General features: G+C 38.8%; 1 protein-coding gene across 2 annotated transcripts in view; it reads left to right on the top strand.

The window, feature by feature from the left end:
* Positions 1-22,907, top strand: part of FILIP1 (filamin A interacting protein 1) — a 173,250-nt gene that overhangs the window by 113,741 nt on the left and 36,602 nt on the right. For both annotated transcript variants that reach the window (XM_011232635.3, XM_011232634.3), the window contains exon 4: positions 2,636-2,814. In XM_011232635.3, coding sequence (XP_011230937.1) covers positions 2,636-2,814 — 179 coding nt within the window. The remainder of the gene's footprint in view (positions 1-2,635; positions 2,815-22,907) is intronic.

Here is a 22,907-nt window from a genome sequence, read left to right as displayed (position 1 = left end):
TCTCCAGATGTCCTCACAATGTCTATTTTTCTGAGTATCTTAGCTATTCAGTTAATAATACTGTTATTATTAACAGTGTTCCCCTCCAGAGTTCCTCGAAGGGATTGAGGGTAACTGCAGGAGTTGGATAGATGAGTTAAAGCATTTTGTTTTATTATTGGTCTGAAGAGATAAATGAATACCACTGGGCTTTCTATTGCTTTCCCTCCTAGACTTTGGAGAAACCACTTAAAGGAGAGTTTGGGCCTTCAGAGCACAATGTATCATTTTATGGCAGGCAGAGTCAAAAAATAAGAAATGAAAAGGCTGAGCTAGTTCCCTATCCCAAACACAACTTTCTTTTTTCTTTTTCCTTTCCCCTATGTTCATCTGTTTTGCTTCTTAAATTCCACATATGAGTGAAATCATATGGTATTTGTCTTTCTCTGACTGACTTATTTCACTCGGCACAATACTCTCTAGCTCCATCCATGTCGTTGCAAACGGCAAGATTTCATTCTTTGTGATGGCTGAGTAATATTTCACTGTATATATATGCACCACATCTTCTTTATCCACTCATCAGTCGATGGACACTTGGGCTCTTTCCATAGTTTGTCTACTATTGATAATGCTGCTATAAACATCGGGGTGCATGTCCCCTCTGAATCAGTATTTTTTGTGTCCTTTGGGTAAATATATAGTAGTGCAATTGCTGGGTTACAACTTTCAAATAAGTCACCCCTCCTTCCTTAGGTAAGGAGGGGGCAGGGTATGAAGAAATAGACAGAAGCTGCCTTCCAAATACTTTCAAAAATAAAGTGGGTCCTCCTATGTTAAAGTAGAAAGGATCAAAAAAAGGAAAGAGTTGCCCTTTCTACATTGATAGTGATGATGATGGTGATGATGATGACATGTTAGAAATGCTTGACAAATTCTATAATATATGATGAGAATCACATAGTAGAGAGATGGAAGAGTTCCTGGGGAGAATAGTTTGTAAAAGGGAGATATTCCAATGAAGGAAATCTCTTGTATAAGCTGTCCTTTTAAGACTACAGAAATTTATCAGAACACATAAAAGTACAATTTGCCAGTCCCTAAGGGTATCAAATATTATTTGCCACCAGTTAACCTGGGCTTCTCTACCAGTCTGTCTAGTCACAGGCTCTTACACAAATGGATGGAGATCTGGTCAGAAACACTGAGGATTATGTGGGTAGTATCTCTTTTATTTGGGGACCCAGAAATGATCCATTCGCAGTGGAGATGTCACACAACTGTAGAGGTAACCTCAGATCCTCCATGTGACTGAGGGACAAACGTGGAGAACTCTGATGCTGATACCCCACAGAATGACCCCATTAGGTTTGAGGGAGTGGTTGTGGATTGAGAATGGATTTTAAATATGTCTGTTTCAACTAAAGCAGTGGTTTTCATTTGAGTTGGGTGGTGGTGGAGGTGTTTCGCCCTCCGAGGGACATTTAGCAATGTCTGAGGATAGGTTTGTCACAGTTGGAAGTAGCACTGCTGGCACCTAGAGGGCGGAGGCCACGGATGCTGCCACGGATGCTGCCACACATCCTGCAGTTCACGGAACAGCCGCCGGAAATACAGAATGATGCGGCCTAAAATGTCAGTAGGACTGAAGTTGAGAAACGCTGAGCTACAGTTTGAAGAGGAGAGTAAGATATCGATATTGTAAGATTTGGTCCAATTAAACAACCATTTACTGAACACTTACTTTGTTCCAGGCACTGTGCTTGGCACCAGGAACTAAAAACATAATCAAGGCACCTCTTAAAGATCTTCTAGCCTGGTCAGAAAAATAGGCACAAAAAGTCTGGTAATAGGGGTGCCTGGGGGGCTCAGTTGGTTAAGCATCCTACTCTTGATTTCAGTTCAGGTCTTGATCTCAGGGTTGTGGGACCTAGCCCTGTGACAGTGTTCATACTCAGCGGCGAGTCTGCTTGAGATTCTCTCCTTCTCCCTCTGCCCCTCCCCACACCCATGGACTGGCTTTCTCTCTCTTTCTCTCTCTCTCTCCTTCTGAGATAAAAAAACAAATAAATAAATAAAATCTTTTTTTTTTTAAGTCCTGTAATAATTTTTGACAGCATCTCTTTTAGTCTGAGATATGTGTTTTCTCTAAGACCTGAAGTCCTCCCTATATTTAGCATATCTTGGAGAGAGGACTGTGGATAGTTCCTCTCCTTTTCCTAGAAGAGCATGTAACTGCAAGTCTTAAAAAAAGATTGTGATGATGGTAATGACTTCCCAGGGGAGAAGTGTGGCACAGGTACATGCTGAGCTCTTAATTTTTCTGAGATTGGGAGGCTGTTACCCTCCTTTTTTCTAAGTATAGGCTTTTGTACCATCTCACTGAAATAGTGAAAGAGTTTGTTCTCTCAAAAGTTTAGAACCACATGTCTCTTCACAGCAAAAGGGCCAGGAGGCCAGAAGTCACTGCAGCCTTATCATGCCTAGTTTAGAGAGCCAGTTGGCCTAGACAAAATGATGGAAGGGGGAAAATGGCAGAGAACACCAGACTCAATGTTCTCTCCTTCAGATGATAAATCAGTAGACCAATATAATATTTTGAGTCCTATGCAAATCAGATGAAATATTAAGCTCTTTCCCGTGTTTGTTTACCCAGCTGGACAGACTTGAAGAGAAACAGAAGGAAACGTACCGGCGCATGCTAGAGCAGCTGCTCCTGGCGGAGAAGTGTCACCGGCGCACGGTGTACGAGTTAGAGAGCGAGAAGCACAAGCACACTGACTACATGAACAAGAGCGACGACTTCACCAACCTGCTGGAGCAGGAGCGGGAGAGGTAACGTGCACACATGCCATGGGTCGCACGGAGATGCCTGCCATCCCTTCATCTCCAGCCCTCTGGTCAGGAAGCCCATTTCAGCCCAGTGACCCCACAGATGGGTGTCCAGGTTCTGACTCCAATTTCCGAGTGATTTGTGACCTGAATGGCTTGTAGAAAGTGAGACACACTTTGGCCTGTGATTATCCGTGTGAATAGGTTTGGGGGTGCACAGGGGTGGGACACCAGATTCGCTCTAGGTTGCTGAGAGCCATAAAGGCCACACAGCTGGAAACAAACCCAGGGAGCTTAGATATGATCAAGGAAGCACCTACATTCGAAAAGCCTCTCTACTAATTTCCTTCTGTGGGAAATCATCTACTTTTACTTCCTGAATAAAGTGGTTGAAATCCACTTATTCAGGAAGACAAATTAGTAAGCTTAACCATTTAAAATGAATCCTATTCATTCTTCATACCACAATAGAAAATCTTAATATTTGGTTGTGTATAAATTATTTAATGACTAGAACGACCTGCTTTCTAAGGGTTGCATAACTCTTAAAATTCAGTGTAAAAAAACAATAACAAAAACAACCCCAATCAAACCTCCACATGTTGAGCATTGATATCTGTCCAGGCAGGTAATTTTCTCAGACCTGGAATCACCACATTTGAAGTCAAGACTCCAACTTGAAAAGCTTTGTAATGAACTCTTCTATACTCTCCAGTTTTGTTCAGTATCTTCTTTTTAGCTTATTCTGTCCCTTTTCTTTCCTCCACTGAATGGTTACGTCTGTGAATTCCACAATCTTTGAAACTGGTGACATCCAATCTTAATTATTTGAGTTACCAAGCGTGTCTGCTTCTGTGTTTAGGACTTGCAAATTAAGAGCCACTTGGGAACAGCTTTACTAATCACAGCTTTATTATATATTTAGTTACAAGAAAGAGATATGGTTTTCTCAGATTAGTTTGCTTATAAGAAAAAACTGTCATAGTAAGAGTAAATAAAAGCATGAAACAGGACAGGTTTTTGTTAAACGTTCAAAGAATTATTGGTAATTTTTTACTTATTGTTGGACTTGGTGCATCCCTTGGGGAAGGAGAAATGGAAAAGAGAACAAAGTTCTCTTTGCTGGAATGTTATGTACAATACTCTCAATTTCTTTAAGCCTGTCTTCTGCTCCTGTAAGCTAAGGTTTATCAGCTTTATGTTTGAACAAACGGATGGTCTCATTTGTCACTTTTGGGGTAACCAAGCCCTGAAAATAAACTCTATTCCCTCAGTCTCTGTGAACTTTCCAACCTCAAGCACAGATCTTGCAAACAAGGTTTCAATGACAGTGTAAATTGTGAATGTCTACGACAGCCCTCTGGTTAGGTGTTCTGTGTTGGAATGTGGTCCGGTAAAAGAGCAGCAGCTTGTTTGGTAAGGATTTCTTAAAAGATCCGAAATCAAATAATTTTAAAGAACAGCCATGTGAATTGTTTTCCAATCACGTTGTAAATGATTTGATTTAGCACCAGACACACCTGTCTTTTTGGTAGTTTCCCATGTAAGTTAAACACCTGAGATGGCACCAGTTCACTTACAGAGTTGTTGGTTTATTTTTATTTTTTTTAAATTTTATTTAAATTCAACTGATTAACATAAAGCGTATTATTAGTTTCAGAGGTAGAGTTCAGTGATTCATCAGTTGAATGAAGTGTGTGGATGGAGAGGCGGTACTTATCCAGGCTGTTTCTTTTCCTTTCTTTTTTGTCTTCTGAATCTTTGTGTTCTGTGAGAGTAATTGAAATAATAACACACGATGAAGAGCTTTCTAGTTCACAAAGTACTTTCACATTATACAATAAGCCTGTCCCAGATGTGCTTATTCACCAACTTTTTGTGGTGATCAACTCTAGATGAACAATTCCAGTCCTCTGTACCATTTTGGAGTTGTTTGATTTTATTAAAACAACTCCAGCAACCATTTCTCCTGAGCAAAGTGCTGTGTAGGTTTTTAAAATAAAAGTAAAAAATTTTTAAAAATTATCTTAAGATGCTTTTGATACTTGGAGCAGCAGCACTACCGGGATACATCAGCAAACTTTCGTGTTTTAGATAAGAATTCTCGAAGAGACCTTTGATGCTCACTTACATACCAAACCACCTTAAGGTTTTGAAATAGTATTTTTGACTTAATGGGTTATACTTGAGTACTTTGTATTTTTTACTGTCTGTGTTTCCCCCCAAATCAATCCTCTGACTGACCACCAGTGCACACGCTGAGGTGGGCACACCCCGCCAGACACCCGTTATGCTAAATTAAACACCCCCACTAGGACCCGGATAACTCAAGTTGGCATCCCTGAATATCTCTGCGATCTGAGGAGTCCACCGTGACTGGCTTGCCGAGTTCCCCAGGGGCGGTGAAGCCTATAGGATTTTCTCAAAGGTCAGGACCGGGATTCCTGCTGCCCTTTGGAAACTGCCCTGCTAAATCTGCTTTGGGTTAAATCCTCTTTTTGAAGTAAGCGGTCATAATTAGATCTACTTATGGGGGCTGGCAGTTTCTTGACCCCGAAGCTTTCTTTCCCTCGGCCAAGTCACCCTGGAGCCCCTCCCCACAAGGTGCGGGTCCCACAGGCCTCAGCCAGGGCTCCGGAGCTCCCAGAGGCCGCAGCACCTGCAGGGGAAGCTGGGCTGCACTTAATACGGAAGCGGCATTTCTGAGCACGAGTGCGAGTCCTCCTGTAGACTGTTCCAAGTCCTTTGTTTCCTTCTTTGTTTTGCCCTCCCTTCCCCTTCTCTGGAAAAGTCCCTTTTGTGGGGGGGGGGGGAAGCCAAGAACTTTACTTCGGAAACATTTCCCTTTGTTTCTACTATGAGCATGAGTAAAGGAAGGAAGAAAGTGAGACTTGAGATAAGCCAAGTGGTTTACTTCATATAGTCTTACCCAGCTTCTCCCACTGACTATGCAACTCTGTGGGCGGTCTCCACCCCAGACAGCTTTTCATTTAGCGGTGGTGGGGTGACGGGAGGGGTGCCAAGCTAGGGAACTTTCCCCATGGGGTAGTATCTCAGCTTGATTCTCTGTAATTATCCTTTTAGAGTTTTTCATTTCCTAGAGTTTTTCATTTAATTAATTTCATTTAATTAAATAAAATTTTTAAAAAATGGTTAAAGATAACAAAAGGGACCCAGGTATACAGGATCAGTAGCAGGTGTTGATAAGCAATCCAAATTCAGATATTCGATGAGACCAGGAATCTGAGGCCCAGAGCGCTGCAAAGGACCTGACATCGGCCCCTTTATGTCATTCATTCTATGGGTGGAGAAATTGAGGCCCAGGAAGATTATGTAGCTCAATCAGATCATGGTGCACAGTGGTCTAGCACTTTTGTGCAAATGAGTCCCTTGTGCAAAACTACTTGTTTTTTGTTTTCTCTCTCTGTGTGTGGGCTCCCCACCTCCATGCTCTTATGGCCAAACCATGACATAAACCTCTTAAAAGTCAGAATGATGGTTATTGGGAGGATATAAACAGAGATATTCAGACCAGTGGTGTCTCTAGACTGTCAAGATGGGAGAAGCTTTGAGATAGCATCTATTGGAAGAAGCAGTCTGGGGACTTGTTTGGAGCTGAGTTTGAATAGCATATATACACAGTCCTCTATTTTGGTTGGACTCTGTTTGGGGTAGTTATGATGGGAGGCTGATGATGGTTATGAGGGGGCTAAGTGAAGCCCCCTTCCAAGCTGCCTCCTTGTTATTGTCACTGACCTAGACCCTGCAAGGGTAAAAATAATAGAAGCAGAAATTATTTTTAACTTTTCAGGAGTTGTTAAATTAATCTTATATAAAAATTCCACAAATTAAGAACCTAAAATGGGCAATATACTGTTCTGGGCTTCCTTTATTCTAAGTCAGCAGACTGTGATCATAATTTATTGCCATCATTTACTGCGTATTTATTTTTACAAAGAGTCATATTACCAATTAAAAAGAAGAAAATAGCATAAAAAATGCATTGCTTAACTAGCATTGTTAATAAAGATGAAAATATACTTCATTGCATTAGTTAAGACTGGGTAAGGAAATCTCCCTTTCTAGATGCTATATTGTTTTGTCCATATTTTAAGTCAACTTGACCTTTAAAGGCTTAATTCTGAGCATATGAGATCACCTTTAGCGTTTATACTTTATTCTCTGTCTGAACTGCAAGACTTGTGATTTTAATCTTAAACTTCACTAGTGTTGCCTCAAGAATGTCAAAATAGAACACAGTTACATCAAAAGTGGTCTGAAACTTAAAGAAATATTTGAGGGGTGTGTGTGTGTGCATGTGTGTTTGTGTGTGCATGTAAATGACTTGGGGAGTGCTGTCTAACTCTATAACTGTAGATACAGATTTTAAAGCTTTTGGCTTCTATAGGCTCAGCCGCGACTACATAAATAATTACATCATCATATAATATTGCAGTAAGCCTTCCAAGCATAAGTTCATTTTTTTCAAAAGTGCAAATCAGCATCTCAAGAGAAATCTCTTAACTTATAAAGCAGAGAATGCAGGAGCAGGGGCTTGAACGGAAGGGAAGCTTTTGAGCTGTATTTTGGTCAACATGAAGGAGAATGGGCTTTGTCGGTTGACTTAAGGGACAGGCTGCACTATTACACTCACCTATGCTGAGAAATGACTGGTCAGAGCAAGTTTTCAAAGTCTCTCTAGTCGCCTGGAATCCTGGGAAATAATCCTAGCCAACTTTATAGAAAAAAATTCACACTTGGTTCCCTGGCATCATACCCGTTAAGTCTTTTTTTAGATTCAGATGGCTTATCTTTAAAATATGGCAACAAAATGGACTTTTCTCACTGGTAGCTTGGAGAGTCATAATAAAGCACTTTGTAGGAAAAGATTGTGACGATGTGTAACAAGATCAAGTCTTATCAAGCAGAAAGTAATCAATAGACGGAACGTATTAGCAAAAAAAACTGAGCCCCTTTCTCTGTGCTTAGCACTCTGCTAGATGCTGTTGGATAGCAGAGCTAACTTTTATTGACTTACCTGATATGCTAGACAAATATACATCCTGTTTAATCCTTGCAAAACTATATGACGCATAATTACTAACCCTATTTGGCACATGGGGAAGCAGACAGGCTAAGTTCCTTCTACCAAAGTTACTACCAATAGTTAATTGGAAGAATCAATGTTTGAACTGAGTTTACAGTAAATATAATAATCTTTTCTACTTCCAAGTTCTTACCTTCTGATTAAAGTGAATGCTTCATTTCCCCGAAGCATGGAGGAGGAAAAGATGACTTGAAATTTGGCCAGTGACTTTGTGGACTGCACATCCATTCTGTTGTGGATTCAGAATTTGAGTAACAGACCTTAACTTGGTCATGAGATAATACCAACTTACTATCAGTATCCTACTGGCCAAAAAAATTGCTAGGAATAAACAGTTTTTAAGAAAGGAGAGGAATTAGAATTCAGAGACTCAATCACAGAAGGAATAGGTTTTACAGTTGATTTTCTAAAAGAATGCCAGGATTGAACTCCTCCTTCCAATTACTCTTACTCTTGCAGTATGCAAATCCCACTTTCTACAGGCAAATGTGATTGAAATGAAGGGGGCTGAGGTGCTGTGGTGTTACTCCTCCTCGCTCACAGCTGGGTATCTGTGTTGGAGGATGGGATAAATCCGGATAGTGTAAAGGAAGTGATATTCCATCTTAAAGGGACCAGGCAATTGGCAACTCAAAAGGACAGTTTCCTAGGGTTGGAAGTTTGGAGTTAGATGAAGAGTTGATCCTCTTAATAGACCCAAGATAGTAACAAATCTACTTTCAGCCCTGTAGAAGTAGGAGCATGTCACTCATCCGGAAGTAGGCACTCCCTGGATTAAATATGACTGAGCTCATTAAAAATGCCCTTGGAGTTCATTTCATCAGATCCCACTGTATAAAAATGCTGGGTCTTAGGTGGATGTGATCTTCCCAAGCTTCATAGCACCCTCATTCCCAAGGTCAATGAGTTAGCAGCCTCTGATCTAAGACTCTTCAGTCTTAGTAATATAACTTTAACGGACATGCCTAGGAAAATAGATTATCTGATCAACAAAATTTTCTGATTAATCAAAGGTTATGATATAAATTAACTTACTTTTACTTTATGGAAAATATTCTCAAATGCATTTTACTTTCCTTTAGAAATTTTTAAATATACCACAAAATCATATTTGATGTTTCAGGATCTTGTAGTGCTGCTACCTGGGTGGCTCTGTACTTTACAACCTGGGAGTCTATTAGATTATATGCAAATCTGAATGCTAGTTACTATTGCATTTTACTATAGGTAAGGATGGTGAAGATATTTTCCAGATCTGAGGGTTTAACCTGGCAAGCTGAGAGTTTTAGTTAATTAGATATATATATATATATATTTTTTTTTAAAGATTTTATTTTTAAGTAATCTCTACACCCAATGTGGGGCTCAAACTCACAACCCCTGAGATCAAGAGTCACACACTCCACCTACTGAGCCAGCCAGGCACCCCAGGAAGGATTCTAATATTATACAAATAGGTGGCCACTAGAAAACTGGCCATAGCACATAATACCTAGAAGTGAACATTTTTTTCTGCTCACCTGTATATTGAACACTAAGAGGAAACCTATGTAAGTTTCACTAAATCACAATGTACATTTTATTCAACTAAGACACTTTGAGAACAATGCAAACTACCAGGAAAGTAAACTCTTCTATTGTTTGGGTAGAGATAGTTGTTTTGTATTTAGATTGTAGGTAGATTAAGGAAAACCAAAACCCTACTGCAAACAATTAGAGAATTCAATAAATGAGGTGGCAAAGTATAAAACTACATACAATCAAGAGCCAAAAATCAATTGTTTTCCTATTTCCAAATGACAAAATAAACTACATTAAATATAAACTATCTATAAATAAACTTAAGAATGTGAAAGATCTACATAAAGAAAAATTTTAAATGCTACCTGGAGATAAGGAAAAAGACTGGGACCAATGGGAAGACTTTACCGTATTCTAGAACTGGGGACTCAACATCATAAAGATGTCATGTTATTTTAATCTGTGAGTTTAATGTGATCCCAATAAAAATACCATCAGGATTTTTCTTAAGGTACGGGAACTAAATGAAGTGACTCTGAAGTTGGTATAAAAAATATAGTCAAGCATAAGAATAGTCAAATTTTGAAAATGAAAAGCAGTAGAAAAGTTTCCCTCTAGAAACAAAAACTCATTTTAAAATTATAGTAAGTAAAATAGTATTGTATTGGTACAATAATAGGTAAGTGGAGAGAATAGAAATTCTGGTAATAGATTATAGTAGATACGGAAATTTAAAATATGTTAAAGATGGCATTCCAAATTAGTTAGAAAAAGTTGAGACCCTTAGTGGTGCTTATTATTATACTCATTTTTATGTATGGTGTAGGTAGTCTTCCANGGGCTCCTTGCAAGACTCAATCCCAGGACCCTGGGATCATGACCTGATCCTAAGGCAGAGGCTTAACCTGTTGAGTCTACCAGGTGCTCTGAACACTAACCTTATTTCAATCAAGGTCATTCCTCTCTGGGCTCACCTGCTTTCTGGCATTTTAGGAGAACCAATAATACCACAGTGTGGTTTATGTTGAGAGAAGTTTTAGCATTTGTTTTTTAAGTTTCCAAAGGACTGATAAATCATATGTAAGAAAAAAAATTTTTTGAGGAGTAAAATATAACTATGAAATGCATAGCTGGAAAATGATGACTTTCTCTCTACCAAAAAAGTATTATGATTTTTAGCCATTATAAAATTTTATGAGAAGTAAAATATGTGGTAACATAGGCATCCTATGTAAGAAAAACTGCTGTAGTAACTTTGCTGAGGTCATAAATTATAATTTTGCATATTCAAAAATTCAGTAAATTAAAAAGAAGTGAAAAAACACATTTTATATCTTGAAAAGAATAAAAGTTTAAACCCAATTTGGACTGACTTATAGAATAGCCTGGGGAATAATTATTTTCTTTTCCCAACAGCTGCATAAAGCAAACTGCTCTGAATGAGAAAAAAGCTAATCTGAAGTGTACGAGTGTACCAAATTGAAGAATTTAAATGCATGTATTTTGCATGCAGAAGTTATTGTGGTTATGACATGAAGTACAGACACAAATTCATTTCTTTAGAAAGTCTAATGCAGATTTACCTTATAACATTTGGCTGAAAAAGTTGATTATAATACAGTATATTATAATATACTGTAATATAATACAGTAAACAAATAAAAATGTGTGCCTATTTTCAGTATTAATCAGAGAGAGCCCTCGGGAAGTACAGCAGATGGAAAGCTTTAAGAAACAATGAAGGGGCGCCTGGGTGGCTCAGCTGGTTAAGCCTCTGCCTTCAGCTCAGGGTCCCTGGAGGGAACCCCTGGTAAGGCTTCCCTCTGTCCCTCCCCCTCTCCCTCCGCCCTTGTCTCTTTCACACTCTCTCTCTCAAATAATTAAATAAAATCTTAAAAAAGAAAAAAAGAAACACACAATGAAGATCATGAAGAAATAACAAATAGGCCAGCTAGATTGGTACTTTAACAGGCAAATTTTTAGTAATTACAGCTTCAGAGTCTACCCAAGTGGCAAAAGTACAGTAAATAACTAGTGCTCTATAGTGACAGATTAAAAGAAGATTTTTTTCTGATTTCTCAGTACACTGATACTATCAATTGTAATCCAGGCAATTGTAATGCCAGGCAATTGATCAAGTCTGATAGGCATTCTCTATGTTAGAAACACAAAACCAAAGTGTCTTCTAGATCTTTTTTGAACTAATTGAATCATTAGTGAGATGTATAATTTCCAGAGAAAAATGACTGCATCTAGCTTGCAAAAGCAAAGTGAAAATTTCTAACAAATGGTTGGGAGCTTTTGGTCCCCAAATTCCAAACTGGTTGGATTGGATTTTTAACTAAGCTGATGGTTTATTAACAGCATCGTGGACAAAATCAAGTATTGCAAAGTAGTAAGTGAGATTATTCTTCCGGTATGAAAACCCTTGGAAACACTGCCTGAAATTGGCAGCCATTTGTCATTGCGCTAAATACCCGGCAAATGCTGTTTTTGTACAAATTCGTATACCAAGAAAGAGTTAAGAAAGGAAAGTGCTGGAAAAAAAAATGTTGTCTCTTAGCACCACAGTGAATATTCAACTCCATCACTTTGATATTTTCCCCTTTTTCCAGGATGGAAGAAGGTACTCAGATTAGCATTACAAATCCTGGACTCCAGAGAGGGAGCTGGAACTTGGGAAGGTGGTGTTTTCAGTATTTGGAGATTGCTTCTTTCTGGCTCCTTGACCGAGTATGCACTCTTTTTCCAAGAATGCTTGTGTTTGGAAAGTACTTTGTGGTGGTGAAAAGTTTGAACAGAAAAGATTAATCAAAGGTTGGGTCTTTTATGCTCAATGCATAACATATTCAGCTCTTGGATGTGAACTCTTAGCCAAGAAACTATTCAAATTATTCAGGGGCTGAATGTGAGCTTCAACTGCAAACAAACTAGAGGTCAACTTTATTTAATCTCAACTCATTCCTCTTAAGTTCAGAAACACGGTGCCCCAAGAATTTGCTTTAAATTTTCTGCATAACTCTCCGTTTCCCATAAAAGTTTACTTCCTATAGAAGTTTCTATTTATTTTATTCTTAAATGCTCAAGAAGTAGATGTCTCTGATCTGAAATGTGAAGGGAACTGGAAATGGTGGGCTATTATGGCTGCTCTGCCTCCCGTGTGCTGTCAGAAGGGAGGAACGCTTTGGTCTACCTAGTCTTTGTCATTTATTACAATTTCAGCAAATCCTATATTCTACTTATAGAAATATTCTTACTTTACCCACTTATTTACACCTACCGTCCTTCCTCCAATATTCCCTGATTTACTCAGCTCTCTAAAGCTCACAGATTTGTCTGACTTCTGGAATCTCTAACATTTGAGAAGCTTGGGATTATATTTCTCCCGAGGAAGGAGGCATAATTGTGTGCAGAACTACTGCCCAGACTTAATACACCATTACCAAACCTCCAGGGAGAGATCCTGGAAGAATGTTCTCCCCATCACCCCCACCCTCCAACTAAGGAACGCAAAGTGCAGTGCTTTTAGCATATCCTATGACTTCTCCTTGCCTGCCCACTCCAGCTCACCACTGCAGCCACTTCTCACAGTTCTGGAGCGCAGCCTCCTCTGCAGCAAAAAATGTCTCCTGAGATAAAAGCACATTGAATTGGCAAGACCAGTAATCGCCTACACTTGAGAAGCTTCCCACTTGCCATATGCTAAACTAGATCTTTCTCGGAATGTGTAGGAAACATGTTCTCTTTATCTCTTCTTTTCCTGATCAATTTGAATAAAGAGCAGTTGTGAGAAGATTTGATTTTAAGAGCCACTTGCTCAGGTCATGTTGCTCAGGGGCAACCAGATGCTTAAAGGATGTTGGGAACCTGGATACTCTGTCTCTAGGATCCAGCGCTCTAAGAAGTTATGATTGTTTTAGAAGATCCCCACTCACATTGGATTTAGGACTTGGCCTATGGACCCATAATCACAATAATACTTTCCGTGTGGATTAAATTATGTTGGAATATACATTTCAGTTAACCCATGCTAAAAAGTTTGAGAAAGGGAGAGCCTCCCCTTGATTGAATGTTATTCATAGAAAAGAAAATTACTAATCCTCTTTAAACAAAAATGTTTATTTAATTCATTGAGTAAATAATAATTGAGTGAATGTCCATATTGGACCAGCCCATTTGGATGTTTAATAGGCTTCTCAAATTTAAAGTGTCCAAAATGGAACTCTTGGTCACTTCGTGAAAATCTGTTTGTCTTATGCTTATCTCAGTTAACAGTACTTTCAACTATTTACTCAAACTAAAATGCAAGCAATCATCCTAATCCTTCTCTTTCTCTTAACCTTCCAAACATAACCACCAGTAAGTTGTATTGATTCTGCTTCCAAATTATATCTGGAATTTGTCCATTTTTTCCCAGAACCATTGCCAGTGCCTTAGTCCAAGATGAAGTCTTATCTAAGCCACCATCTCACTGCTTGTCTGGGCTACCATGATAGCATACTTTAGACATCATCTTTCCACTCTTGCTCTCCCTGTTCTCAAGTTCATTCTCTACATATTAGTCATATAAATCAGTTGCTTCAAAATAAAATCCATCTCCTAACCATGGTGTGGCCAATTGGGCCAAGTCAGCTTGCGTTTTTCCAATTGTCAGATCTTATTGGAAGATATTGGTAACTCATGACAAATGATATATCACAATGAAAGAAGTCTCCAAATGAATTTTGCCACACATACAGTTATTAGTAAGCACTACTTGTAAGCTTGGTAGAGTTTCAGCCCCCTGGCCTGTAGACATGCTGACAAGTTCGCTGCATGAAAGGTTCAATCAGGTAAATGCAACAATATTCTAGCTGCAGGATCAACTACACTTCTGGTTAAATCAGGTGATGGAATCCTCTGCTAAGTTTGAGAAACCAAATGGAGGACTGGGTCTAGAGCAACACTCCTGAAGACATTGGGCTGCTGGGTTCATCAGGTTCTTATGTCTCACTTATGTGAGGATGGAAACCCCTCATATCTTCAACCACTCATTTTTATGTGAGAAACAAAAGCAAAAGCAAAAATTAAATTTCCTTACTACTTACAGCTTGAAATAGGCAGAGTGATCCTGAAATAGGCAGAGTGACCTTCCTCTAGGAACTCATCTATCTCTTTATTTTTAAAGATTGTATTTATTTATTTATTTGACACAAAGAGAGAGAGAGAGAGCACACAAGCAGGAGAAGTGGGAAAGGGAGAAGCAGAACCGGATGTGGGGCTGGATCCCACGACCCTGAGATCATAACCTGAGCTGAAGGCAGGTGCTTAACTGACTGAGCCACCAGACACCCTTAAAACATCAGCTATTTTAAGTGAGTCTTAATAGTAGGGCTTTAAGTTGATTTTGAATGTAGCTATTTAGTAGTATTAAGCAGGGGAGAGAAAAAACACACCTGTGATTGACATTTACTGTATTTGTTTTAAAGATTTTTCAAGTATAACCAAAACATTTCCTCTTGTTATTATTTGTCTCTAAATAGTGATTTGCTATGGCTTTGAACATAATGCCTCCCTGGGACTATATACCTTAAGCTCAAATCACCAGAAGCAGACTGATGCAAGATGCCCCTTGACTATATAATCAGTCCTGAGCCCTTGATTCTCTTTCTTTAAACATGAATTTATAGTCAAAATTAGACTACAAATTTGTAGTTTTGCAAAGTGCCTACCATTATCCAGATGAATAAACTGTGCATAGACATATTATTAAGTATTTATTGTGGGTCCACTACATGCACACTCTGTGGCCCTGACTCATATTGTCTTGTTTAATTCTCATAACAACCCTGCAAGTTAAAATCCCTATCCCTACTAGACAGCTGAGTCAACTGAAGCCAGAGGAGTTATAAAACATCCTCTTGGTTATCTACCCAGTAGGTGCAAAGACAAGATTCAATCTTGGGTCTCTCAATTGCCAAGAAACCCCTTGCCCCAACACTAGTGCAGCCTTGCACACAACACATGGTGGCACCAGTTTCTTCTTCAATTTTGGTTTTCCCAATTATGTGAAGATAGCTGGGGGGCGCCTGGGTGGCTTAGTCGGTTAAGCATCTGCCTTTGACTCAGGTCATGATCCCAGGATCCTGGGATCAAGTCCCGCATCAGGCTCCTTGCTCAGTGCAGAGTTTGCTTCTCCCTCTGCCTCTGCTGCTCCCCCTGCTTGTGCTCTCTCCCTCTCTCTCTCTCTCAAATAAATAAATAAATAAAATCTTAAAAAAAAAAAAAGAAAAGCTGGGAAAACTCCCCCCCAAAACAAAAAACCCCAAACCATCAATTACTTGGTTCAATATCTGCCATTTTACCTTAACCATAAATGTTGTTTTATGTAACTCTTACCAAAATAACTCAATAACCAAAACACGTCATTCAGAACTGCAACCCTGAAACATACACTAATCATTGTTTTAAGTTTAGATAAGATAGAAGACAGACATGTTCATAAAGCAAAATGATTGAACATGAGAAAAAGCAATGAAAAGCAATGACTGAACATGAGAAAGGTAGAAAAGCAATTATCTTTAACTTATTTTTCCTTCATATTCTTTTCTATGCCATAACATAATGGCTTATATTTGTATAATATGAAAGATATCTATGCACTCAAAAATGCTCTCCAAACATTTAATTCTGCTAACTTTGACGTGTTAGCATTAATTTGACTAATTTATCTGACACTAACTATGCTTTTATTCTGTAATTAAAATGGCATTTCTTAACATAAATGATAGACAAAGTCTATGCTATATGTATTAGCCAAAAATATACTAGAGCTTTTGTTACCTAATGGCTTTTCGACTGAATTATTACAGACTCAGGAAGAAAAGAAGGAAGGAAACAGGGGAAAAAAGAAAAAAGGGAAACTAATGTGACAGAGGATTTTGAGGATATTTGCATGAATGATGATGGAGACATTCCTTGAAGTTTGACTCTGTTCACCCGTTTGGTTTGTGTGGACAGCACTTTTTTGCCATTTCAAAACACTTTTGGGGAAGAAATAAAATCAGGTAAAAACTTTTTTTTTTACGGCACAATGATCCTTAAACCAAAGATCCCTTGGCATTCTGCAGCCTACTCTGCAGTGTTTTCACTTAGATGCACGTAAGTTAACCGGCACTCGGGTTGACCACGAATCCCGTCCCGTTGGCTGAATCACAGATAAGGCTCTGGAGGGATCCCTATTTAATTCCATTGTGTGCCGAACAGAACTGTATGGAGTTTAGCTAGTTTGAAAAATCAGGAGTGAGGCCCATTTGACATTTTATGCGTATCTTTTCTTTATCGCATTCTTCCTCCCCCTCCCCGATGCCTTTTCCTCAGTGGAGAGCATAATTCCCTTCACTTGCTCTGCTTCTTAAGATCTGCCTCCCCTTCCAGCCGTGGGCAGCTCCACCCCTTTTCACAGACCAAAGTAAATCTGCACAATAATGAACCATGTAAGGGAGGAATGACATCATCAGTTAGTGGTCCCAAGCTGTTTTGCACAACATTCACCTTTCATTGTTCTGATGACAGGGCTGGAATGTGACGGTTAATTCCCTGTGGAGTAGGGGGCTGAGCAGGGCCTGCTGCTGTTGAACAAATTTCTGTACCCCCTTATAAAAAACAAAAACAAAAACAAAAGCTACTATGCTTCCTAGTATGAAGGTAAGGAAGTCAAGATCTGTTTTGATTTAAGCAACGTTAGTTGTTACTTTCGTCCATGCGCATTTCATTTGTTAATAGGCTTACTTGGCAGTAAAGTCATTTCTAAGTGTTACTGCAAAGAGCATCTTAGAAGCTGGGTTTGGACGTTTGTACAGCCTGACTAGTCTGACAAGGGCTGTAAAAACTCGACAACCTTTCAGCTCTCGGCTACAGGTTTTACTGAGCGTGGGCGGTGACAATCCTTGAAAATGACCAGCTTATTGTGACTTTCCTTGGTACCTCAGAATCCTTGACTGGGACTGGCCAAGATGCACCTTGTTGTGGTATGAGGCATGCTCCTGTTTTTCTATGGAGGGAAAAGCAATCTCATCCTACAGAAACTTGGGGCGTTTGTATAAGAATGGAAAAATCGTGTTATCTTGCTGCCATCAGTAGAGCTAATGTGTTTTGAAGGCTTTCAACAGAACAACCTTTACATGTGCTGTAAATGTATCTTCTAATTAATTTTTGGATGAGCAAAAATTAATTTAAGGTAAAAATATTATTTTCAAAACTTGTCAGTCTTACGTGGATTTTCTGCAGGTCTGTTTGCATATGTGGGGAAGGCTTGTAAAAGTTGGCAATGAATTAGAATGCATAGTGATCCAGAGAAAGCCGTGTTTGTTCTGAAACAGTGTGGCCGTGATAACAAGATAATAAAGAAAATAGGACGCTCTATTTCAAAGTGGGAATGGGATTAAAGTTTGGACTACGTTAAACAATTGTGTAAAAAGTTCAACTTTAGTAATTTTTCCAAAACGCCAAAAAAACATTGAGTTCAGCAGAGTGTATCAAAATAAATAGCTTGCATTTAGCGCTCAGTAGGGCTGGAGGGTAGTGTGAGTCTTTCACAAAAGAACTTCACTTGGCCAAAACCAAATTTTTATAGCATGATTTCAGACTCACATGACCCATTTTATAGAAATTTGAACATAAGGGCAGATAGTATGTTTTTCATTTGTGTAGATTTAATTTTGTGTAACATTGATTGTTAATGTTTTGTCTGTGTTTAAAGCGATGAAAATCTTGAGTTCAACTGAGATGAAAATCTTGGGTTCATTACATTGATCTGCCTGGGTTCTTAATTCCATGTGATGGATGAACTTCTGTTTACTTGTAAAACTCAATATCCTTTCTACAACAGAAGCGCACTCACATTTCTTTTTCTCTAGACTAACAATAGGCAGGATCAATGCAAAGTTACGTCTTGGGATTCTGGAGTTTTGTTTATTGTTTTGACTTCTTATTTTTTGCATTAGCTTTAAGGTTGTTCCAAAACTGGTTAGATAAACATTAACATAATAATTTAAAAAGTATTTAGTGAAATTTCAAGTATGTTTATATTTAAAAGCTTTTTAAAAAGACCTCTAGATACAATGGCAATAAATCTAATGCCATTTTAAAGAGGGAAAGGATCATTTTTCTGAGTAAATAAATGCATGGGAATATACTATCAGTGATTTATGTACTTAAGTCAATTTGTTACTTATTTTATATCTATATTACTTTAAACACATCTCGGTTATGAAAATGAATTTACCCAAGAGACAAATTAGCTTAACAGTATCTTAGTAAAAGGCTTTACAAAAGAGTATGTTTTTATATGGTGAACTCTTTATAATGTATAAGCTTAAAAGCATAATATATAAACTTAAAATGTGACTTTTGTCCAGCACTCTATAAATGCACATACAGAGGAAAATGAGGTATATTTGTACCTTTGTGGACTGTCTTCAACTAGTTTGAATAGTCTTAGGAAATCTGATTCATGCTCTCAGCTCCTCCCCTTCTGTTCTGTGTAACCACAATGGCAGCCCACAGAGGAGAAGCCTCTCTACTTAATCAAGTGGGAGGATACCCTCCATTGTGATTACAGGGACCTAAAAACCCACCTGCCTCAAAATATCCTCCCACTCTCTGGCTTCCCAAGGGACACGCCCCCTCCCCTTGCATTTTGCTTATTTTCTGAGGGGAGAGTTACTTGTGATAACACAAGTATTGCCTAGATGAGCATCTGATAATTAGGTGTGATGACCACAGGTGACATATTCTTTGGGAATGGGATAAGAAAAGTCTCTTTGGGTTAGAGTACGGGAAGGTGAGGGGGCCACTGGAAAGAAAGAGCCCAAGGCCACATATTTTGACAAACTTCCCTGGCTCATGGCATTTTCTATTCCTCATGAAAATCATTCAGTAAATTTTTTCAGCTGGCTGATTTTTTTTAAAAACATCAGTGGGGCGCCTTGGTGGCTCAGTCAGTTAAGTAGCTGCTTTTGGCTCCGGTCATGTTCCCAGGGTCTTGGGATGAGCCTGCATCATGTTGGGTTCCCTGCTCAGAGGGGAGCCTGCTTCTCCCTCTTCTGCCCTCGCTCACTTCATGCTTGCTTGCTCACTCGCTCTCTCTCTCGTGCTCTCTCTCAAATAAATAAAATCTTTTTTAAAAAAGTCGTAATTCTAGACAAGACTTAGAGATTTATCTTGCCTATGCTGAATCAGCTGAGTTTTTTTAAAAGACAGCTTTGCCTTCTGCTCAGGTTAGTGGTCTTGAGGAAAACTTGGGCGATTGGTACATCCTATTTCCCTAAAATTCCACATGGTACCACTTAAATCACTTGGCTAGATTGTGGTGCTGATGGGGCCATTATGGTCAAGGAGTGCACCATCATTCACATGGTCACCGATGTCAAAATGCAGGAACAATCTTGTATAATTCTTTTTACCTTACCCTTCACATAAAACCACAATACTTCCACGAAAACCAGAGACTTCTACGTCCTAATCATTCTTAAAATCTCCTTTTCTTGTATTACAATTGTAATCTTGGTTTAGCCCTCTTTTGGGGTTTGAAAATCTCAATAGTTTTATAACTGATCTCCTTGCCTCTAGACTCCCCCTTCTGAAATCCATACAACCATATTGTCATCAGAATATTGTAATATACAAATTTGATATTGTCACTATTCTCAGAGTCCTTACAGAACCTTGTATAACCCCCAGGATGGAGCCCAGCTTCTTAGGGTAACATACAAACTGCTTGATGATCTGACCTCCACCTTCCATTGGAGTCATCCCTTGACATTTACCCACCCCCTACTGTGTGCTCTGACGTGGACTCTGTGCTGTTCTGAATGAGGTTCTGTTTCTTGCACTTGCATGCACTTTCCCCTTTACATGGCACACTATTTCCCCATTCTTCATCTGGATAACCTTTGATTTATTCACTCATTGAGGAAATATTGATTGAGTACCTACTTTTTTAGGCACTTTGTTAGGGGGCTGGTGTTCAGCCACAGACCCTGCTCTGAAGGAGTTTTTGCCCTGTGGAGAGGTGGGGAGACAGACAGTATCTAAGTAAACAAATAAATGAATAAGATGATTTCAGATCGTAAAAGTGCAGCGAAACAAATAAAGAGGGTGATAAGATGGAGAGTGGCTGGGGAAACTATTTTCAATAGTTTCAGAGAATCCGTCTCTGGGGAGGAGACATGTGAGTTGAATAAAACTTGAATGATGAAAAAGAAGAGCCCATAGGACTATTGTGTGTGGCTGTGCAGGTTGTAGCTTGCTGGGGCATCTGACTAACGAAAGAATGGGGACTGAAATACAGTTGTCAGTCAGAGCATCAAGCTAGGCACCCCAGTTTGGGACTGGTTCTCTAGAGAGCAGGGGGACCCTTCTTTCATTCCCCCGAAGGGGTCGTATGGGCTGCACCCCCGATAGCAGAGGAATGGTATTGGAAACTATTTCCTCCAGTCACATCCCTACCCTTGGGTGTCCCTCAGTAGCCTACATATAAAGCATAAATGATACGTTTTACATAGCATTGCAACTTTTTCTTTTTTTTAATTTCAAGTATCTAATATACTATCTGACAATGGTGGGGCATTCAACCCATCTTTGTTGAATTACTAAGTGAATTAATGAATCATGGTTATATTTCTGTGAGTCAGGGAGCTTCAACTAGAGTATGATCAGGGAACTCTTTCTCAGATCCGTGGTTCCCAAATACGGACCTCCTGATGGGCAGCAAACTATCAGAAGAAAACAGTTATTTCTATGTTTTAATGAGCAAATGACAAATAATTCTCCAGACCTTTATTTCTACTGTGATTGAGAGCAATTTACTACTAATATACTAGAGGATTTATTTCAAAATATGGCATTTGTAAATTTAAATTAGCATGTTATTAGATTTTTCTTAAAGATTAAGAAGGTATTTTCCAGGGGAGTCTAGGTACTACCAAATGCTGGCAAACACACTGAACATGTGCTCACCTGATAGTAGGAAACCCCATAATCTTCAAGAAGAATAATTTGTTATCCACCATGAGCTTTCCATGGTTGCTACCATCTGTGCCTTTTAAAGATAAATTGCTATTGATTAAACTTCATAATCAGTTTAATTTGTTGTGGGTTGTTGGGCTAATGCACAGAGGGTCCCTGATGCATATCCTGAGTTTATAATTTTCAAAAGCTAGACTTCAAGGCATGTCATCAGTGTGCCCATTCTAGAGCAAAATTATACCTAATCCCTTCTGATGAAGAGTAAAACTTCATTTGTGATAACTTGCCTTGGGTGTGTGTGTGTGTGTGTGTGTGTGTGTGTGTTTGTATTACTTGAATTATAATATCAAAGTAAATGTAATGAAATTACTAGATTATTTTTAAATTATAAGATATAGTTGTATAATATAAAATAATGTGTATAACTTTAGGGGCTTCTCTTACAAAATAAAAGTAGCTCATGAAAGCTGCTAGCAAAAAGTTTACTGATTTTCTTTTCTTTTCTTTCAATTTTTTATCACCAATTTATTTTTTATTGTGAGAGGAGGTGAGAAAGGACTCTGTCCCACTACACTGGGCCAGGGTCAAAAGGTTTGAGATCAGGGATGCCTGGGTGGCTCAGTTGGTTAAGCATCTGCTTTCGGCTCAGGTCATGATCCCAGGGTCCTGAGATTGAGTCCCACCTCAGGCTCCCTATTGAGCAGGGAGCCTGCTTCTCCCTCTCCCTCTGCCTACCACTCTACCTTCTTGTGCTCAATCTCTCCCTGACAAATAAATAAATAAATAAAATCTTCAAAAAAAGATTTGAGAACAGATGTTCCACAATACTGCTGGTTTTCACAACAGGGAAAAAGGAAAAAGTGTACAAAGCTTTTGTAAACTCATCCCCAGAGCTAAAAAACACAAAAGAAAAACAAAACTCAAAAGTTTGTGTCCCACCATTTATTTATACATAAAAGAACTGATTATCTAGCGCTCAGAGCTCAAGGGCTGGGACTAGGGTAAGGAAAATGAAGGTGTTACCTGGCACAAATTTTAAGGGGATGCCAAAAATACTCTGTAAGCAAGATACACAATATTTTAATGCATTACTTTTTAAAATAAAAATCAATGATGAATAAAATTCCAAAGGAGGACAGGATCTGACTACAACCCAGCTTTATTCAACTCACCCTAATCTCAGCCCTGTGCAGTATACTGGGAAGTTAGATTAATGCTGCATAGTTATTTCAATAGACACCATCTTGAGGAACTGAAGGAATTTATGAAAAAGTAACACTTCTTCCTGAGTCTTTTGATAAAACCATGTCCTATCATGTTGCCAAGCTGCTTAGCTCTGTTCTATGCTCTAGCTGGGAAAAAATGCATGTGATTAAAGACTTCTAACTGCTTGCGAGCTTGAGTCTTTTGAGGTTCATTCGTCTTTAATTACTATCATGCCCTTACTAGTTTTTTTTTT

This window comes from Ailuropoda melanoleuca, chromosome 19 (genome assembly GCF_002007445.2).
Source record: "Ailuropoda melanoleuca isolate Jingjing chromosome 19, ASM200744v2, whole genome shotgun sequence".
NCBI lineage: Eukaryota > Metazoa > Chordata > Mammalia > Carnivora > Ursidae > Ailuropoda > Ailuropoda melanoleuca.
Note: the sequence above shows the minus strand (reverse complement) of the source record. Positions and strands in the feature narration are given on the sequence as shown.